An 18,327-nucleotide genomic window follows, 5' to 3' on the forward strand; every position below is an offset into this window, starting at 1 on the left:
CAGTCATAGCTGCCAAGCTTAGGTCATTTAGGGAAAGGGTGGTGTGGCAGAGCTCCGTTTTTCTCAAAAAGCCAAATCATCATCAAAATAAGGATGGTTATGCTCCGTTAGGTCTTTAATAAAAAAACTCAGAAGTCAAGTTTACCGGAATTGCCAAGTAGCTAAAGTAGCAGCTATCCGTTTGACACCACCAACTTTGAATGTCAGTCTAAAAGTCAGAGCTCAGCTACCGAGGGTTCCTTCTCCAACAGCACACAATAAAGCAATACATTTATTCAAACAGGCTAATTTATCATAATCGTTTCAGAATTCAGGTACAGATGCAGATAGACTGGTGGCAGCACTTGGGTTCCCATTTCCTTTTGGTCCCAGCTGCTAAGGCTTTAAAAAGGAGATGCTGATTACCAGCGTGAGTGCAGCAAGTCCAATCTCTGTTGCTACGATCACCTAAACCGCTGCACTGCATTTATCTAGCAAGAACTTCTCTTTCCATCAAGAATCATTTAAAATGCAATATTATAATTGATAACATTCAAAGCCTTGTGATCTCGTGATTGCAACTATTAAGAATAGCAATAAACAACCTGATTTCTACTGACTTGTGAAATCATTTGTAAAAGGATCACAACCACACTAGGAGAGATACATGGAGTTGGAGGCAACACCTTGTGTCTGTCAGCTGTAATGCACTTTGAGATTTACCACATCTATCATTTATGCTGTATAATGATTAGTGCTTTATTTCATTAAGAAGGTGTTGACGCCATTTACGTACTGTTCTCTGATTGGTTCATCCTTGCCAGTGGTACCGGACACCTGGAGTTATAGTGTGAGGTTGGAACAACGTTGTAATCCAACATTTGATTATTATTGATGAACTGATGAGAAGATTATAACAGATCATATTTTGTAGGGGTTTTAAAATACTTTTCAGTACAAACTCAACTAACATTCTTATCTAATAGCAGCGGCGGAGAAAGACTAAAGAAAATAATGATACTGAGGCAGAACTGCACTTGAATTGTGGTGACAAAAGTCTCCCAAAAGGCAATTTTATACCATAATTGTGTTTTTCATTACATACGCTCCAGCTGTGCTGTCTACTCACGCTTAAATTCAAGCCAAGAGATAGAGGTATACTAAAATTTTAATATTAGTCCTCCAAAGGCCATGTGATAAAATATTTAAAAAAATCAAATGAAGTAACTAAAATAATGTTTATTTTATTGAAAAAATACACACATACACAAAATGCACACAGCATGAAAGAAAAAGGGAACATTTTGGAAATAAAGGCTTATAATGTCATGAAAAGGCGTATTGTTCAACTTAATCATCATAACCTTTAATGACATCTCCATATGCATGCACTTTCAAATATTAAAAGGTGTGGATGTCTGAGATGCTTTTATAATGACAGTATAACGATAATTAAGTTTCTCCATATATGTCCACTTGAAGCTGAACTTCTTCAGAGGCAGGCAGCCTTGACCTCGGCAACAGTCAGATGTAATAACATTAACAAACTAATCAAACAGTAACAAACTTTGACACTGATTTATATGTACAGTGTTAACAAACAGATGCCCCTCACATGTGTAGTAAAATCGCTCATCAGCTTCTTAGAACCAAAATTCGGACACAAAGACGTGAACGTTGATGATGTTCTGGCCGGAGTCGCCCTGAGTTGTCAGGTTGCGCATGGACAGTTTCAGTACCGTTACCATTGGACCAATCAAGGGTTTTACCTGGCGGACAACACCTGAAGGAGACAAAGACAAACTGAATTGAACTGAATTGAAGTTTATGAAGCTGCAAAGGCTCGTTATATATGATGACAAAAAATTAAGATGTGAGTACAAATAATCACAATACAGAGCTAAATCATCACCCTCTTAAAATAACGGCTTCAGACATTTTTTGAATCAATGTTTTCAGAAAACAAAAAATTTTTTACCAAATATTTGGTTTAGTTTTTCAGTTTTCTGAAAATGTTGAGACTAATATGACTATGGTCATTATTTTAAGAGGGTGATAATATGTAAGACTCTGCACACTTCAGTCAGCTGGTTAAATGTTAGTAGGTTAAAAGCTGATGTTCATCACAGTACAACAGGTAACATTTTAGAACAGCGTGGTTTCTAGGTTTGCCAGAAGAATCGCACTTCTTTATAAAATAAGTACGGCAGCAAATTATAGATTTGCAACGTTGCATCTCAACAAACTGCTAGATTTGTCAAAGTGTCCTTTGTAGAGTCAAATTCAAGATAAAAATGTGTTTTATATTTTTCTTGATACACAGTCTCAGCAATCCCACCACTGATAGCACCTGTCCCACTTGATGGTGGATGGCTTGTGACTTGGCTTTGGGACATCATGCAACAGAACAATGATCCCAAGAGCGACAGTCAGTCTACAATAGAATAGCTCAACAGAAAAGAACCAAGGTTCTGCAAAGGCCCAGTCAAAGTCCAGGCCTTGGTAAAATACTGTGACAAGACAATAAATATAAAAGGCCCGTATGATCCAGTTTTTTTTTCTGTTCATATTGATCAAGCACCACAGCTGTCATTTAACTCAGATCATGATTTAAAAACCCTGGGCCTGTTAGCCCATGCTCCCCAAATCTTCTTTTCTCTGTGTGCCCCCGTAAGAACCGTGTTTGGCATTCATCTACATTCACTCTGCTGTAATTGGATCTGGTTATGGCTACAGAGACTTTCTTTTTTAACTAAATCACAACTTGGGGGGCGTTGACCCGAATTGGGGCTGATGCATAGGCTGTGTTGATGGAATTTCATTGCTTTAAGCAGATAACTATTTACCTTGGGAATACTTTCTTACCTAAGAATGTCCATGTTACCCATGTTGCATATAGAGTGGCTTCGACAAATGATTGTGATTGCCGCTATGTAGTGGCACTGCTGTTGAGTTATGAGGAAGGCAGCGGATGATGATTCAAAGGCAAATCTATCACGCAATGCATGCGGAATAAGTACAGTTATAGCACAACTACCGTACATTGTATTAATGAGACCAAAAACAGCTGGAAGCTAGATTTTGGTGACTTTAGATTGAGGGGCTACGTCACATCCAGCACTTGCAGATACATGGAAATGTGCAAGAAGCGTTTCTATTACATTTCTGTGATAAACTGGATTATTGAATCACCTGAAAACCATCTCTTGAAAGGGGAAAACGCTTGTTTGCGATATTTGGGAGTTTCTTCGAATTAGAGCCGTTTCTATCGCAGGTTTTATTTTTTGATATTTGGGTTTTGCGCCCTCAAGGGGTAATGGAAACGCGACTAGTACGACAGGAGACTATTTTCTCTAGCTACAAATATAGACATTGAAAGGAAATATTATCTATGGCAACATGACTATAATGTGGTCTCATGTCTTTGTTTCAACAAAAAAGTTGTACTTTGTAAAATGCAAAGATAGACTGTTGTTTTATCAAAAATGTTACTTCATTAATTTCATTTGAACATAGTTATTCTTATGTGTGGAATGAAGTATGGTTTTACTGTTGGCTGCATCGGTTTCAGACAGAGCAAAAGGAGTGAGCAAAGTTTTTTAAGAAACAAAGTGATGCCTGCAGAAAGAATCATTGTCACCTCACTGCTCAAAACAATGTGTTTCTGAGCCGTGTGTCCATGGACAGAAATGAGGATCAGTTAGACTTCCAGATTGGCAGGATGTAAACTCTGAATCCGACGGCACAGCTGGGATAAAGTGGCAACGGCCTGAGCAGCCGCTCAAAGCTGGCAGTTTGTTTCGGATATGTTTTAATTTATAGGACATATAAGGAATGGTAAATAAAACCTAAGCTTTGGTAAACAAATTGCATTTCCAAGACACATTGATGGCCTTGGTGCTAGGATCCTTAGAGTTTGATTCAAAGTCCAGTCACAGATCTGTGTGACTAACCTGGATCTGCAGGGGATTGCACTTCTCTAGTTTAATTTTTTCTAACTTTAAGACCTGATGAGGATCAGATAATTTTTATACTGTCCTGGGGCCTCATTTATAAAAGAGTGCGTAGGATCCACACTAAAAGTGCACGTGCGCCCAAAAGCCAAAAATGGCGTGCACACAAAAAAATCTGGATTTATAAAACCGTGTGCACGCACACTTGCACGCAATGTTCGCTTTATAAATCACAGCCCCCCCCCTCTACATGCCCACTTCATACCATGAATGGGCAATGCAAAGTACTCCATGACTGTATTTGCATATAAATGAGCCTGCTGAGCATGCGCAGCGGCTTCCTGCAGCCTGTTTCTGCTGTGCATCAGGATGAATGAGACATGTCGAGCCAGGCAACCGTGCCACTAAATTTCACGGAGACTGAGATCTAGATGTTGTGGATGAGGTGGAGGCCAGGAAAACGACATTATTTGGTGGTCACAGTAAAAGTATGAATAGTATATAAATAGTATAAAATAAAGCGAGTGAGTGGCAGCACGTCGTTGCTGCGCTAAACGCTGTGAGTGCCACGGACAGATCTGTTGCAGAAAAAAAAGAAGTGGTGTGATTTAAAGGTGGAGGCCAAGAGGTACGGAGCCCCTAAAGGGACACAGATTGTTTTTATATATATAATGAGTTTTACGTGCGTGCGTGAAACCTTTAAGGCTGATTTATGGTTCCACGTTACACCAACGCAGAGCCTACGGCGTAGGTGCGCGTCGCCGCGTCCTCTACGGCGTAGGCTCTGTGTCGTTTTAACGCAGAACCATAATTTAGGCTTTACACACTTTACGGCTTTACTCTGATATGTGATGACATTAAAAGTATGACATGAATTTGGCTTCATTTCACCACCTCACCGCCTGCGTCGCCAGTTCCCCATATCTTCAAAATGTTCGTGCGCTAGGGTCAGGGTTGGCGTAAAGATACGCACATTTTCCCGTTAGTTTTTTTTGCGTAAAAGGTGGCGTGCGCATCTTTCAAGCCCTGTTTTGTGCACACGCAAGCTTTATAAATGAGGCCCCTGGTACGTAAAACAATAGAAGTAAAAAGGGTGAACTTTCATACTTATAAATGACCTTTAATTTACTAATTAAAACTGGCCATAGATATGAGTGCTTGGTTGTTTGTCTGTCTGTCCAGGATGTATCAGAGGTAATGGAAAGACATAGGCCTACCATTCAGAAGCTGGTCATTTTTAAGGTCTAAAATAAGGAAAACGAGTTCATTCTGAGATCAAACCGCCTCAAACAGTCCTTTTTCAGGTGTTGCCACTCTTTCTGCTGCTGCATTTGATGAGTATGTTAATGAACTTGAATAATTGCCCGAGACAAACCTCTTAAATCAGAGGCATATTAAAGTCGCGGTTAAACAGATGGAAGAATAAACACGGTGCAACAGAGCATTACTGAATTTCCATGGAATTCACCGGGTGCTCTTTTTAAGAGAACACGCGATTACAGGGGGGGAAAAAATGCCAGTGTTTACACAGCCTGTCAGCAGACCTTTCTCTGCAGACAGTTGGTGACATTTCAGCTCTGGCCTGTTTGAACAGTTACTACCAGAGTTCAGCCAGGATGTGCGACTACTATCCTATCTTTCTAATGCACCTTTAACCACCATCTTCCTTTTACACATTTACTTGGGTTTCTCTTACTCATATCTGAGTCAGTAAAGCGTTCAAGACATCAGCAGGATGACTCAAGAGCTGAACTCAGCGTGTATAAACATGATGAGGGATCAGTGTCTCGATCAGTCTGAGTTATGGGGCCCTTCTCTGTACTACTTGCAACAAATAAGTCAGACACATTTGGTTGTCATTCAAAGCAGGATTATACGCAGGATTATACGCCATCCATCGGCTCCTTTGGGACAATGGCAGATCTTCCACCCACTCTTTCTCCTTTTTTCTTCCTTTCTTCTCTTCCTGAGGGGGCCTGGTGTTTGTGGTACCATCACTGTGGCCCGCGAGGGTAAATGAGTCCCATGTGTTTGATGGAGGGGAGCAGTCACGCAATATAGCCGTGGAGGCATTCCTCCAGGAATACATCCTTAACTCTGGGAGGGACGAGCTCAAGGAACTGAAACTGGTGCCTCTCCTCTCCCTGTCACTTTATTCTGCTTTCTCAAGCTTCTCTAAGTTCGATATGTAAGTAAACAAGAGATTCCCGCAGATTGTGGCGATAGGCGCTTGGAAGAGTGAGAAATGGGGCCCGCTCCTACCAGGGTTGCCCTCTTGTTTTGGTGTTTTGGAAATCCGTTGCATGGTGACGCAACAGAAAGGCATGTGACTAGATTTTATTATTTCCAAACCATCACTACCATCAGAAAGAAGTTTTTATTTCAACACAACATCTGCAGTATTGGGAACATAAACAAAAAAGAAAATGTACCGTAAATGGCATGGGAAAATAATGAATTTTGAATTCAAAAATGATTATCAGGCATAAACCAGCTGAGTTGAACAACGCAAACACTTAGTGTGGTCTAAATGTTCATTAATTGTCGTTCAAATGTTTCTTTTAATTGCGGCTAACAGCAAGTGTGGCTTACGTCTAATGAGGACAAAACAACTGCATTTCCCTCTTAAACTCCAGCTGACTTTTTCTATGAAAAGAACCTAAATAATCTTACCACATAAACAAATAATATTTCGAGCATTTGGAAAAACACATTAGATGTACTTCATAATTCAGAAAGGCCTTCCAAAGAGGGCAGCGGAATGTGTCTGAGGCCGATTACTGTTTTGTAAATTTGTTTTGTGGTCTAATTAGAGTCATAAGTGTTCTCTCAGGAACAAAAAGTCTGTTATAGTACTCCATAACAGCTCCAAATTTCCTCTGAGCTTGTGGCAGAGAATATCGAATCTAAATCTTGAGACCATTCGGTTCTCTTCAGCTTCATTTTTGGAATTTCACATCCAATAGTCTGATAATGAAGCTTTACGTTTGCAAAGTTACTGCAGTGTTTTGTAGAACTGCAACTCCATTTTATTTCAATTTTTTTCTACATACAGCCTTGAAGAATAAAAAAGAGCGATTATGTTATCGTAAAACCGACTCATGTACCCACTTGCGAGTTTTGATACTAAAGTAACTGTACGTGACCTCTTAGAAGCCTGTAAAATCTCAAGATAATGACTCTGTGATTCTGTAAGCTTCCCATTAAAATCAGAAAAGCATCACCTAACAGCTGGGCCTCTGCGTACTCACAGTGAACCTGAGGGGAAACCACAACCGCATACTCATCTTTAACATTTCACCCAAGTTACAGGACAGGCAAAAGGCCAACAGCAACATAACAGGTTGACCTCGAGTGGCAAACTTACCACCTGAGAATCACACAAGTAAACATGTGGAGGTTCTCGAAACCCAATATCTGATCATTTACCCTGTGACTTGGTTGCAAAGTCATGTCAGGTCTGGCAGGAGTTCCTGTTGTAACCCCAAGGAGGTTTGTGGCCTGCTTCCAGCTCACTGAGGTATCTGCCACAGCAAGCAAAGGTGACCCCAGCTGGCTGGAAAAGCCACCAGTTAACAAACATCTGTGCAATATGTCCCTTTGCTGCGCCATAAAGCATCCCCTTAATTACGAATTAGCCTTAATTACATGCATGCAAGTGGCAGAGACACGCCCACAAAACAAAGTGAGGCAAATGCTAGTAGGCATTTGTCATCCTTCATGGCCACAAGCACTGCAGTATTGAAGGGTAACATGTAAACAGTGCAATTTCTGGGTTTTTCTGGTTTCTACAACTCAGCGAGAAAGTGCATGACAAAATTTTAAATGAACGGGTTTTACACCAGAGACAAATGAGAAGTATGCATTGGCCTCACCACAGTATTGTTAATAACACACTAGTTGTGGCGCAATGCGTACTCACTGCGGCAGAACTGTTGGAGAGACTCCAGGTGGTGCACAGACTTCCTAAGAGGATGCTGATGGGCCTTGTTTTAGCATCATTACAGCGACATGTTTTGCAACTTTCACCGATGTACATGAGGTGCATCTGCACACATGACAATGTTTCTACGTGAACATTTCTTTTTCTACCGCGTGAACACTACACAAAGCTAGAAACCATGCCAAAGGAATTCCTAACTAGCTTCCTTTTTACACGATTAGTAAAACAACCCATTTTAGTTTTGAAAACAGTTATTGTGGCTGACATATAATCCTTTCAAACTGCTTGGCACTACAACATGGCCAACGGTATAGAGATGGAGTACACAAGCCTCTCAGGGACTGGATTTTTGTGTTTGTAACCTTCTCGCTGGTGCACGGATGACCAGTGAGGTTAAGCTGTCCAAACACAACTGTGACCACTCCAAAGAGGGGTTTGGATCCATGCACAGCCTGGTTCCATAAGTCCAGCAAATGTGGCTCGATATTTTAAGGTCAATTAGCAGTGAGTCACCGTTACTGATCTCCTAAACGGCCCGTGGCTCATTGTCGGACAGTGCCACTCACAGGGTAGTGACATCATTGAAAAGTAGCCTCAGGGACATCGGTTTGTTCTTTTCTTGGACTTTCTTTTTTAGCAGTTGTGGGCCAGAGCAGCTGAGATGACATAACATGCACCATTATCTTCACCACAACCTTTGCAATGCATTACAAGTAACCTTACAAAGCCATAGCCGGGAGGCATAAAATAGACTTGAATGAAGACTAAATGGAAAGGATATGAGATGAAAAAAAGTTTTTCTTTACAATTCCAGTCAGAACTCTTTGTAACACTGTAATCTGACATCACAAATGGAGTCAAGCTTACAACACGATGACAAGCTTTTACATTTCAAACGTGAGTGAATGCAGCTAAAGAGACATTTTCTTAAAACCAATCTTTCAAGCAACGATGAATAAAAATTCTAACAGATGACCAAACTAAGGGAGGTAAGTGTATTGTGGTGAATTATTAGGACACCTTTCATCAAGTCGAGTAATTTGTACTTTTTGTCCACACTGTGTATGTGGTAAGTCTGTGTGAGGATGACATCTCTGCATCATTATCTTTTCATCATTTGATTGAGGTGGACCACCCAAGGGGAGTGTTGCATGTTTGACAGCAGAGTTGCTGGGTGGAGAAGACCCTGTTTTGATTAGTCGTACATATCTACAGGCGAGGATTTCTTTTCATGGGCTTGGCGCTCTCTGGTGGGTTCTTGCTGCCTTGTCATGATTCATCCAAATGACAGTCACTCAAACAGGATGAGCTAGTTGTCAGCTTATCTACACGGCTGTTCTCAGCTTCTCACCAACGCAGCTGGATCCCCCAGCTCCGCTCAGGAGCTGTAATGTCTCACACTGAAGGCTCACATTCCACCGGTCCCTGTCGACTCCCCGCGCAGACGACCACTGCTACCTGCACAGAGGCAAACCGGCCACTTCCTCCTCTTTTATACTTCCAAACTGCTGCCATCACCATTCCAGTGCCAGTGCAGACTATATTTATTCTTGGGCAATGATGTTAACCGCAGAGGCATATTTCCACCTGCATTTGAAAGATGAATGGAATAGAGCCGAGGTGTCCTGAATTCACAGTTTCTCTGAAAGAAGGGTACAAATGATGAAAAAAGACACTGTTGTGTGTTCTCTTCCGGTGAGAAAAACGTAGCAACTCCATGACAAAAAGGGTTTTTCCCACGAAAAATAATAAAATAAAATGATAAAGGAATGATTAATGGTTTTAGAAATCGTCTTACAGCAAATAGTTACTCATGCAGAGGAGTCATTTGAGAAACATTCAAGGATGACAAAACATGTCTTGACTTTTTAATTACACCACTCTCTACTGATTGAACTGTACATTGCCTATGCACACAGTCAGCAGGGGAACTCCTGGGGGGCAAATAACTTCTCACAGCCTCACAATTTACACAGCGCAACAGGAGAACGATTACTTCTAATTCAACCAATAAAAAAGCTGTCAGCAGCTATCTTAAATAGCTTAAAAGCGAAGCTGGAGAAATACTTGGGTGACAGACCAAGAAGAACTCAATGTGTGAAAACAAAAAAGCTAAATCAGCCTGTCCAGCTGAAAATAAAACCAACATTTTATCAGACACCGGATTAGCCAGTATCATCTCGTGGACTGCCAAGGTTATGTTCATATTGGAGCCTGAATCCGATTTTTTGGCACCTCTGATCAGTATCAGATCTGCCAGATTGACAGTTTACATCAGATATTGCTAGTGATCAGATCCAGTGTGTGCAAATGATTATGAGGATCTGCAGTGAAAATGTTTCTACAAGTTACAGCTTGTCACCAGAGATGGAGTACACTGTGTACTTATTTATTATACTTATTTATTTCAAGCAGCGCAGCGAGGTCTAGCCTATGGTGATCCTGGGTTAGCTAATCGACAGCCAAGCAAAGGAATCCCCAAACCCCTTGTCACTTCCGTCACTGTGGTAGACATCGTCCTTGTTTATGTTGTGAATGACACAAAGACAATGTGGATTCTTACTTGAGCTAACAGCCCTTTCAGATTAAGACACATTTATGCAAATCTGATCTCCATATTTGGTTTGAATCCTATGGGGTCAAATCAATGCCAAATCAAAATTCAAAATCCCTAACCAGGAAATCCAAATCTGTAACAACGGTGCAATTGTCTTTCTTAGTTACACTTTTCTTTTCTCGCCATCAGTTCTTAAACATCTCAGTTTTCAAGCCGTTTTTTCTTAGTTGCACCCTCTCTTTCTAAAAAGAGTGTTGAATCGGCACCACATCAATGAACGGGGGACATAACCAAGCTCTAGTAGTTTATTGGCTACTGATTGACTCAGCGCCTTGTGTCGACATCTATGGGGATGAGATATTGCTAATGTCGTTCAAGAAATACAAGTCTTTGGCGCTCTGACTTTGACGAGCGCCGAGTCCTTCAGTAGCCAGGGAGGTACTAAATCTATGTCCTGTTTATCCGCTATAGACTGATGCGGCACTGATGTGAGACTTATTTGAGAATGGGAATTACAAAAAGGCATAGCCTACCGCAACCAAAGAAAGATGGTTGGAAAAAGGGATATGGTTTTTTTGAAATGATGGGGGGAAAAGAAGAGTGAACGACAAAGATGATTCCACTCTCGGTCAGAGAATTTGAATTTCTTGGTTACAGAGTCTGGGTTTTGGTTCTCAGATGTTGGACTATGATTCTCAAATTTTACTTTGTGGCATTGAACTGCCACAGAATCCAGTTTCAAAAAATCTCATTTCAATTGGCTTTTGGCTGTTCAGACCTATCTAGATAAAATCTCAATATCCTGATTTTTGGATTTCGGCTGCTAGTGCGAACATAGCCAAAATCAATCATCCATTATCACTTCCATTCATACAACTGCTCCCTGATTTAAATTAGACTGCTGCTGTAGCAGGAATAACTTTCTGCATTGGTGTTTCCACGTCATGTTACTTCTCAGCTGCTGTTGCAAAGATAATAAATATCACCTCTGTGGATCTGATGACTGCCTACCTGAAAGGGGTTTTGTGCGGCCGCTGCTGTGCTACTGAGGTTGTCAGGGCAACCTGCAAGTGTGTGAGTATGTGTTCTGATCATGTTTTCCGAGTGCTGAGGGATGGTTTTGTTTACACAGACACGTAAGACTGTCAGACTTGTCATCCAGATGTGACAGTGCTGGTTACGGCAGTGATGGATGACCAAGGACTAGGAAAGAGTGGTGTAGTTCTTACACTGTGGTGTGCAGTCAGCCAGTGCTGTATGTGTGTGTCGGTGGAGATCTACGCATGCACAGCGTGCCTGTGTACAGTCAACTGGCTTTAAAATAGAGAGGGAGGGGAACGGAAAAGAACAACTTTTGCAATTTAGCACTGGATTCTGAGGATTGTTAATTACCTCTTTTGTCACTATCAATAACGCAACAAGTGGCCAAGAATAATGACCAAAAGTACTTTGATTTCACACACTTGTTCATTACTGGAGCCTCGGTGTCTGCCACTCTTCACATCCCACCAAGCTGCAACACCACTGCTGGAGACACTGGAGATACTGGAAACTAAACTCCCCCATGTGACACGTCAGCGGGCTTCGTACAATGGTTGCGCAACAGCAGCATCTGCGGGCCAAAGCACCAGCAGCTCAAGCTCCCAAATAAAAGCAAGAGCGTCTCCATCCCACTGTGAATACCACAGTTCACAAGCAAGCCGCCGATGACCAAAGGCTTCAGAGTGCAGGGCCTGAGTTTGGATATGTGATGAGCAACTGGTGTGAACATGCAAAAGCTGCATCCAATAAGCGTCTGATGGGTTTGGGAGAGAAGTGGCTCCTCACAAACAGGCCTTTCATGTGGTCGTCAATTTAAGTGCTCTAATGCTCGGCGAGACACTAGGGCCTAGCATGGGGAAATGGAACAATACATTCAACCACATGAAGCGCAGCGCCCGGGATTACTTCTGCACATATTTCGTCTCCCTTCCTCTCATTGACTTACAGCCTCTCACTTTGTCTTTCTCTCTCTGCAATTTTATCCTCTTTCCTTCCTTTGCACACACAGATTGCACTTGCCAATGAGCACTGCTGTAAACAGGTAATTTAACTTAAATCCTCTTTGTACACATGCACACACAGTAGAAGATACATAACTAAAAAAAAATGCTTTTCACTCATGCAGGATTACAGCATTGTGCATTCCAACAAAAGCATGCCATTATAATGCAGAACATTATAATTATAACAGCTTCTGCAATGATTTATGTGAATTGTTACTGTCGATATGCATTTTTCTGCCATGTCTTTGCATGAATTTGTGTTTGATAAGCACACATCTGTTTCTGCAACTGTTCAAGAGACGAACACTTGCATGTGCCCACAATGCAGCCTTAACCAAGGCCAGCCACACGCTCTTGCCCCCCCCTTATGGCCTTCAATTTTGTAAAGACAGATGTGCATACTGACAGGCTATCACTTCATCCATCTTTAGGAGAAGAAAACAGAAAAAAAAACAGTAGACGCTGTCCCTTTATTACCCCATCCTGCATCCCTACACACAAGCAAAACAAAAACACTTTGACTGACCCAACAATGTATTGACGTCAGCTTGAGTGCACACTCATCCTCTTTTAAGCCCCGGCCTCCGTTCAGCTCTCCCACAAGTGTAGAGCAGCCTCAGGGTCTGCATCAGACTAAAGGATGGGAATGCCATCTACCCAAAGACATGTTGTGTTACACAACACCAGATGTCTTATGCTGGGGCTTGGAACTCTCCAGGGCTCTTTTGCATGGCTGCAGTCACTTGAATTGTCCATGCAAGAATTTTAGGATGTCTAATTTCTAAATGTAAATGTCTAAAATCTCTCTCTCTTACCTGTGGAGTAGCCTTGCACCCAACAGAACTCCTAAAATTATAATTATTTCAGAACAACAAAAAAAGAGAACCACAAGGAAAATATCCTTGTGAAAATGAACAAATTTGACTCAAGTGAGTTTTGATTGGTCAAATTTCTGGAGGCCAGTCATAACCAGATTTGATATTTGGGATATAAGATATTATGTACCTTTCTTTCAAAGGTAAAAGCAATTTCCAGTCACAGAGGCTATAGGGGTAGCCTGTGCTGCATGATAAAGCTGCTACCGTCAAAATGTACTCACCCACATACATCCCGTTCTCTACTCGCTTGATGATGTCGAAAGCACTCTCAACGTTGCCCTCCAGGATGTCAAACTTGACGTCATAACTTCCTAAGTGATAGGACCCAAAAGCCGGCACTGTCGTTCTCAGGAAAACAATCTCTGTTGGAAGATAACAATTAGGTAGAGAGGGAAAAAAAAACTTGGAGTCTAAACCCTCATAAAGACCTTGGGATTGATTTGCCAAACTTGTGCTGGACAATAAAACGGGAGACGGAAGGTTATGTGTATATTATAGTCTGAGTGGGTCATAGAAAGGTTGAGGCTTTTCAGTACTGTTGTACTCAAAAGGGCCTCGAGCCCTATACACCCAAATTTGGAGTTTATAAGAAATGACAAGGGCTTAACTCCCTGTGACGTTGAGCATGAGCGTGCCTGAAACATGCGCTCCACGCTGGCCAATAGATGCTTGTCAGCTGTTACTGCCTGCAAATGATTTCTGTGGTTACTTATGTTCAACCAGCATGGCATTTACGCTCTGTGAGGCCCAGCCAAGCTGGTCTTTTTCATGGTAACCTTGGTAGTCATGGGTTCTAACATCTGCGAGGAGCAGCATTTAAAGATTAACAGATATAGATTTTAACAAAAAAGGCAAAAAAGGAAAATCAATGACATTAACATAGGATTTATTTTTATTATCTTCTCCAAAGACTGTCACAAAATTAAGCCTAAAATAAAAAAATTTTGGGCCTAAAAGTACACATACAGGAAATTTGGGTGCCTAAAAAATGCAGTAATATTGCTATAAAAAGGAAAAGTTTCAGTCTCTTATTGCCGTGTATACAGAGCCGGCTGGCCCATTGGGCAATATAGGCAAATGCTACGGGCGCTGTGGCCTCCAGGTGGCACCACAAAAGTGGAAAAAAAATTCACCTTCAATATAATCATATTAAAACTACTTCTAACTCTTAAAATGGAAAAGCCAACATAGATTCAATTGTAAAGCAATGCCCAATCAATTTTACCTTAAGTTATAATATTTATGCACATGATAATAGCAAAGTACAAGTATCAGATAAATACAACACTCGCCTTTTTGTACATAGCTTTGTTCTGGGTCTCTGGAGAACGCCTAAAGACAACTTGGGTTGTAATAGATGTCATGTAAATACAATTGAATTGAATTAAATTCAATTCAATCCTGCATCACATCAGGGGAAAGGGCCCGGAAGAATGTGTCTCTTTTCTTGCTTTCTTAGCAATTTAATTTCTGATTTTCAAACTAGAATTTGTCCAGGATATGCATATCATTTTGCACAAACTAGGCTACTGATGTTAGCAGAGGATTTATTATCAACCATGCAAAATTGAATACAAATATAAGACCCCATTCACACTGCAAGTTTTAATGCTAACAAAGATGTTCGACGCAGCACGCCATTGCACTAAAGTTCTCGGAGGTTATGGAGGAAGTAAGCATTTTCACTTTTCTTTCAAAATGTTTGTGTAATGGCAGCTGTAACATTAATTCACTTCTTTAAATTTAGCTTTCAGGCTTTTCACCTTCCTTCGGCACTGCAGTCACGTTCTTCTTTGTCCTCATTGTTCCACTTCCTTTGACAGTTTTTCAAAAACAGAGCGGTTACGGTACGATCCTTCTGGTTTTGCCTGAATTGAAGTATCTCCCCATATATTAATGAAATCTAACACCTCACTCTCTGACTTGCTCCATCACTGTTCTCCATTTTGAAGGCCTAGTCAAGTTTTTAACTGTGCCGGCGCATAATTTTGACAAATGTCGATGTCGACATAAAAGTCGCATCAAAGTCAGATTTGAGACACTTTTGCCTTCAGTCTAAACAGAGTCTAAGTGTTATACAGTTAAAAAAAACTGTACAGTATATGTTGGCAAATTACATTTACCTACAGGACTATTATGACCATAAACAAAGGATGAAGCACACACATGAAGGTCATATGACCAATTGGTTTCTGAAGAGCGGTTTTGAAGCCTCCTTTTCTTCGTACGGGGCACAGCCATGTTCCTCAAGAGCTGCTGGCAGACGTTTGCAACAGAACATGCCATGTAACGCGTTAACTCGATGCTGGGGTTAAACGAACAGCTGGTTGCGTCACTCAGCGCGGCGATTATGGATGAGGAAGTAATAGGAGCTAGCCATTGGCTGAGCTAACCGTCAATCAGTCATAGCCTATTAGAAATCATTTTAATGCTTTATATAAATGCTCCTGTTGTGGTACACAAACCTTCACCCCCCTCAGAGTTGTCATGGATGTGAAACCAAACGATTGGAACCAAGATGTTTTTTTTTTTTAACCATGTATGTTTATTTCTTTTACTACTTTACTACTTTTACTGCAAGCCTCTAGCGGCCTGTTGAGGAATGTCAACCAATCTTAGTTCCACATGGGACTCAACCAAGCACCAACCATCTAACTTTGGGCAGATATTGCAGATTCTTTGGCAGGGTTTGGCTGAAGGAGCTGGGAGCCAAAGCTAACTTTGATTGACGTATGTGGGCGTGTTCCTATCAGCTTCTTGAGCAACATGGCTGCGCTCTGCACTAAGAATAACAGGCTTCACAACTGCTCTTCAGAAACCAATGAGTCGCTTGACCTAATCCTTCCTCCATTGTTTTATGCAGTCGATGGCCTCAACCCGGAAGTTAGATGGTTGGTGCTTTTAATGGACATAGCTCCTGGTTATTTCCTGGCAGCACAAACAAACCTTTTACCATTTTTAGCTCAGTGGGTCCCCCTAAAAGCCTGGAGGTCAAGTTGCTTTTAAGAGACCGTCTCACATTAATTCTGGTTCTGTATGTTGCTTTTTGAAAAAAGTCTTCTGTCATTACTTTCTTGAGACTCTTAATCTCCTCTGCCACTGTAGCTCATAGAGGCTTTTTCCTTGTTATCGATGCACAACACAGCCCTGTAAAACAATATGCAATTGTCGCAAAAGATGACCAGGATTTTTGCTCGTAATAGGACCAGAAGACTATGAGAGGTAAACGACGCATCCTAAAGGCAATTTAATATTGTCTTCAAATGATATTCAAACTGGCATTTTTAGTTGTAAAAAACTCCATTGTGATGCTTTATCCAAATGTATTAACTGTTTATTTATAATTGAGTGATAAATATAATTATCATGAAATAGTTAGATACTGGAAATTTACTGTAATTCATAACAGGGTGAAAATGATCTACCATCAAAGCTATAGCGCCGGCATGCTGTGGCTTAAAATAGCAAAATGACTGTAGAAATACAAAGAAACACTTGTTTGTAATCCACATCTCACAATTTCAGTGTTTGTATGACTACCCAATAAAGGATGGACTCACCCTCTGGCCTTGTGAATTCTCTGAAGGTGGGCAAAGAAATGAAGGTGTGGGACACTGACAGTGTGGGGTCCAGAACACAGGCGATGTCATTGGGTTTACAGGATTTTATGCAGCGAACAGTGTCAGAGCGCTCAAGCCTCGCCGCTCTACAGAAGACAATACAACACACGCTTCAACAAAAATGAGATGGTCACAAATACACACATGGCCCTTTATGTAATGTCTGCTGAAAGTTTACAGTCGGTCGCCTTTGGTCATTGCATCTCACAGTGACAGGGCGTCCTTGGGTTCAACTCACTCCATAATCAAGGACTCATTGGGGCCCACCTATGGCTGCTGCACGAGCGCTGTCTGAACAAGACACCAAGAGTGCTGGAAAAAACACTCAGCTTCAAAAATTTTCAAAATCTATCTCGTTTCGGAGAACAATAAATCAACACTGGCCGGCGCACATGCCACAGCCAAACTTCATAACTTGTGGAGACTCGTGCTGCCATTGATGGTCTTCTGATGCTCTGCTTCAAGCTGTGTGGGAAATGAATTACTACACTCAAAAAGAATGATCCACAACCTGCTCAGGAAAATATTTGGATTTGTGGAGCATCCCCAGCTTCACATCAGATAATCTCTTGAGGAGGATTTATGTGGCAAGGGAGTGTTCTAAAAGACTCCTAAATTGTGAGCAACATGACTAGACAACTCCCCAGCCTCTCCCCAGGGCAGCTCTCATCCTATTATTTAGGGCTTTGTTTATTCCACAGACTAATCAGTGACAGGTCGGAGAGAGTGGAGGGCCTTGTCTGGCTCCTAAAACCAACGCCACCTGGAGCATCACTTTTCACTTCCTGTCTGCAACATAAGACTTTGAGAGAGGTTCTTTTCTAAGGCATTATCAACATCATAAATCAGTACTTTGTCCTAAAAACAATGAGGAACTCTGGAAACAAATAAAAGCCTTAAATATGAAATCCAGCGGGCTTGTGCTCACCCTTGCACAGAGGAGACGAGTCAGTACACGGCTATATTGGGTTATGAAAACATCCAAGTTGCCATATATAGGTCCAGTTAATGTGCATGGCAGCCATACAGCCACATGTGAGACGTGGGCTGTGGATCACCGGTGCTCCTCATGGGACCTATCTACTGTTGCTCGAAGCCAAGGGCCCAGCTTGGGTTGCAGGGCTCCTTTCATGGACAGCGAGGGGAGAAGCCCCTGACAAAAAGTCAAGCCGCCACTGGGTAGGGGCTTGTAATTAGCAATTAGCGGGTGGGTCCAAGTTTTGCTTTGGCTTCAGCCAAACCCACAAAATGTTCTTCTAGTTTATAATACTGCTGCCCAAGCAGCAGAAAGACCCGAGTGGGGCTCTAGAGGATGAAGCAAAAGCTGTTGGGGTAAAGAGGGAATTTACGAG

At 41.6% G+C, this 18,327-nt stretch overlaps 1 protein-coding gene across 1 annotated transcript in view; it reads right to left on the reverse strand.

The window, feature by feature from the left end:
• Window positions 1-1,216: 1,216 nt before the first annotated feature.
• The window catches only part of fbln1 (fibulin 1), a 39,617-nt gene continuing 22,506 nt past the window's right edge, over window positions 1,217-18,327 (reverse strand). Inside the window, exons 15-17 of the mRNA XM_061721116.1 lie at window positions 16,916-17,061; window positions 13,577-13,717; window positions 1,217-1,762 (exon numbers count right to left, since the gene is read on the reverse strand). Of these exons, the coding sequence (XP_061577100.1) occupies window positions 1,623-1,762; window positions 13,577-13,717; window positions 16,916-17,061 (427 nt within the window). The 3' untranslated portion in view covers window positions 1,217-1,622. The remainder of the gene's footprint in view (window positions 1,763-13,576; window positions 13,718-16,915; window positions 17,062-18,327) is intronic.

This window comes from Cololabis saira, chromosome 5 (genome assembly GCF_033807715.1).
Source record: "Cololabis saira isolate AMF1-May2022 chromosome 5, fColSai1.1, whole genome shotgun sequence".
NCBI lineage: Eukaryota > Metazoa > Chordata > Actinopteri > Beloniformes > Belonidae > Cololabis > Cololabis saira.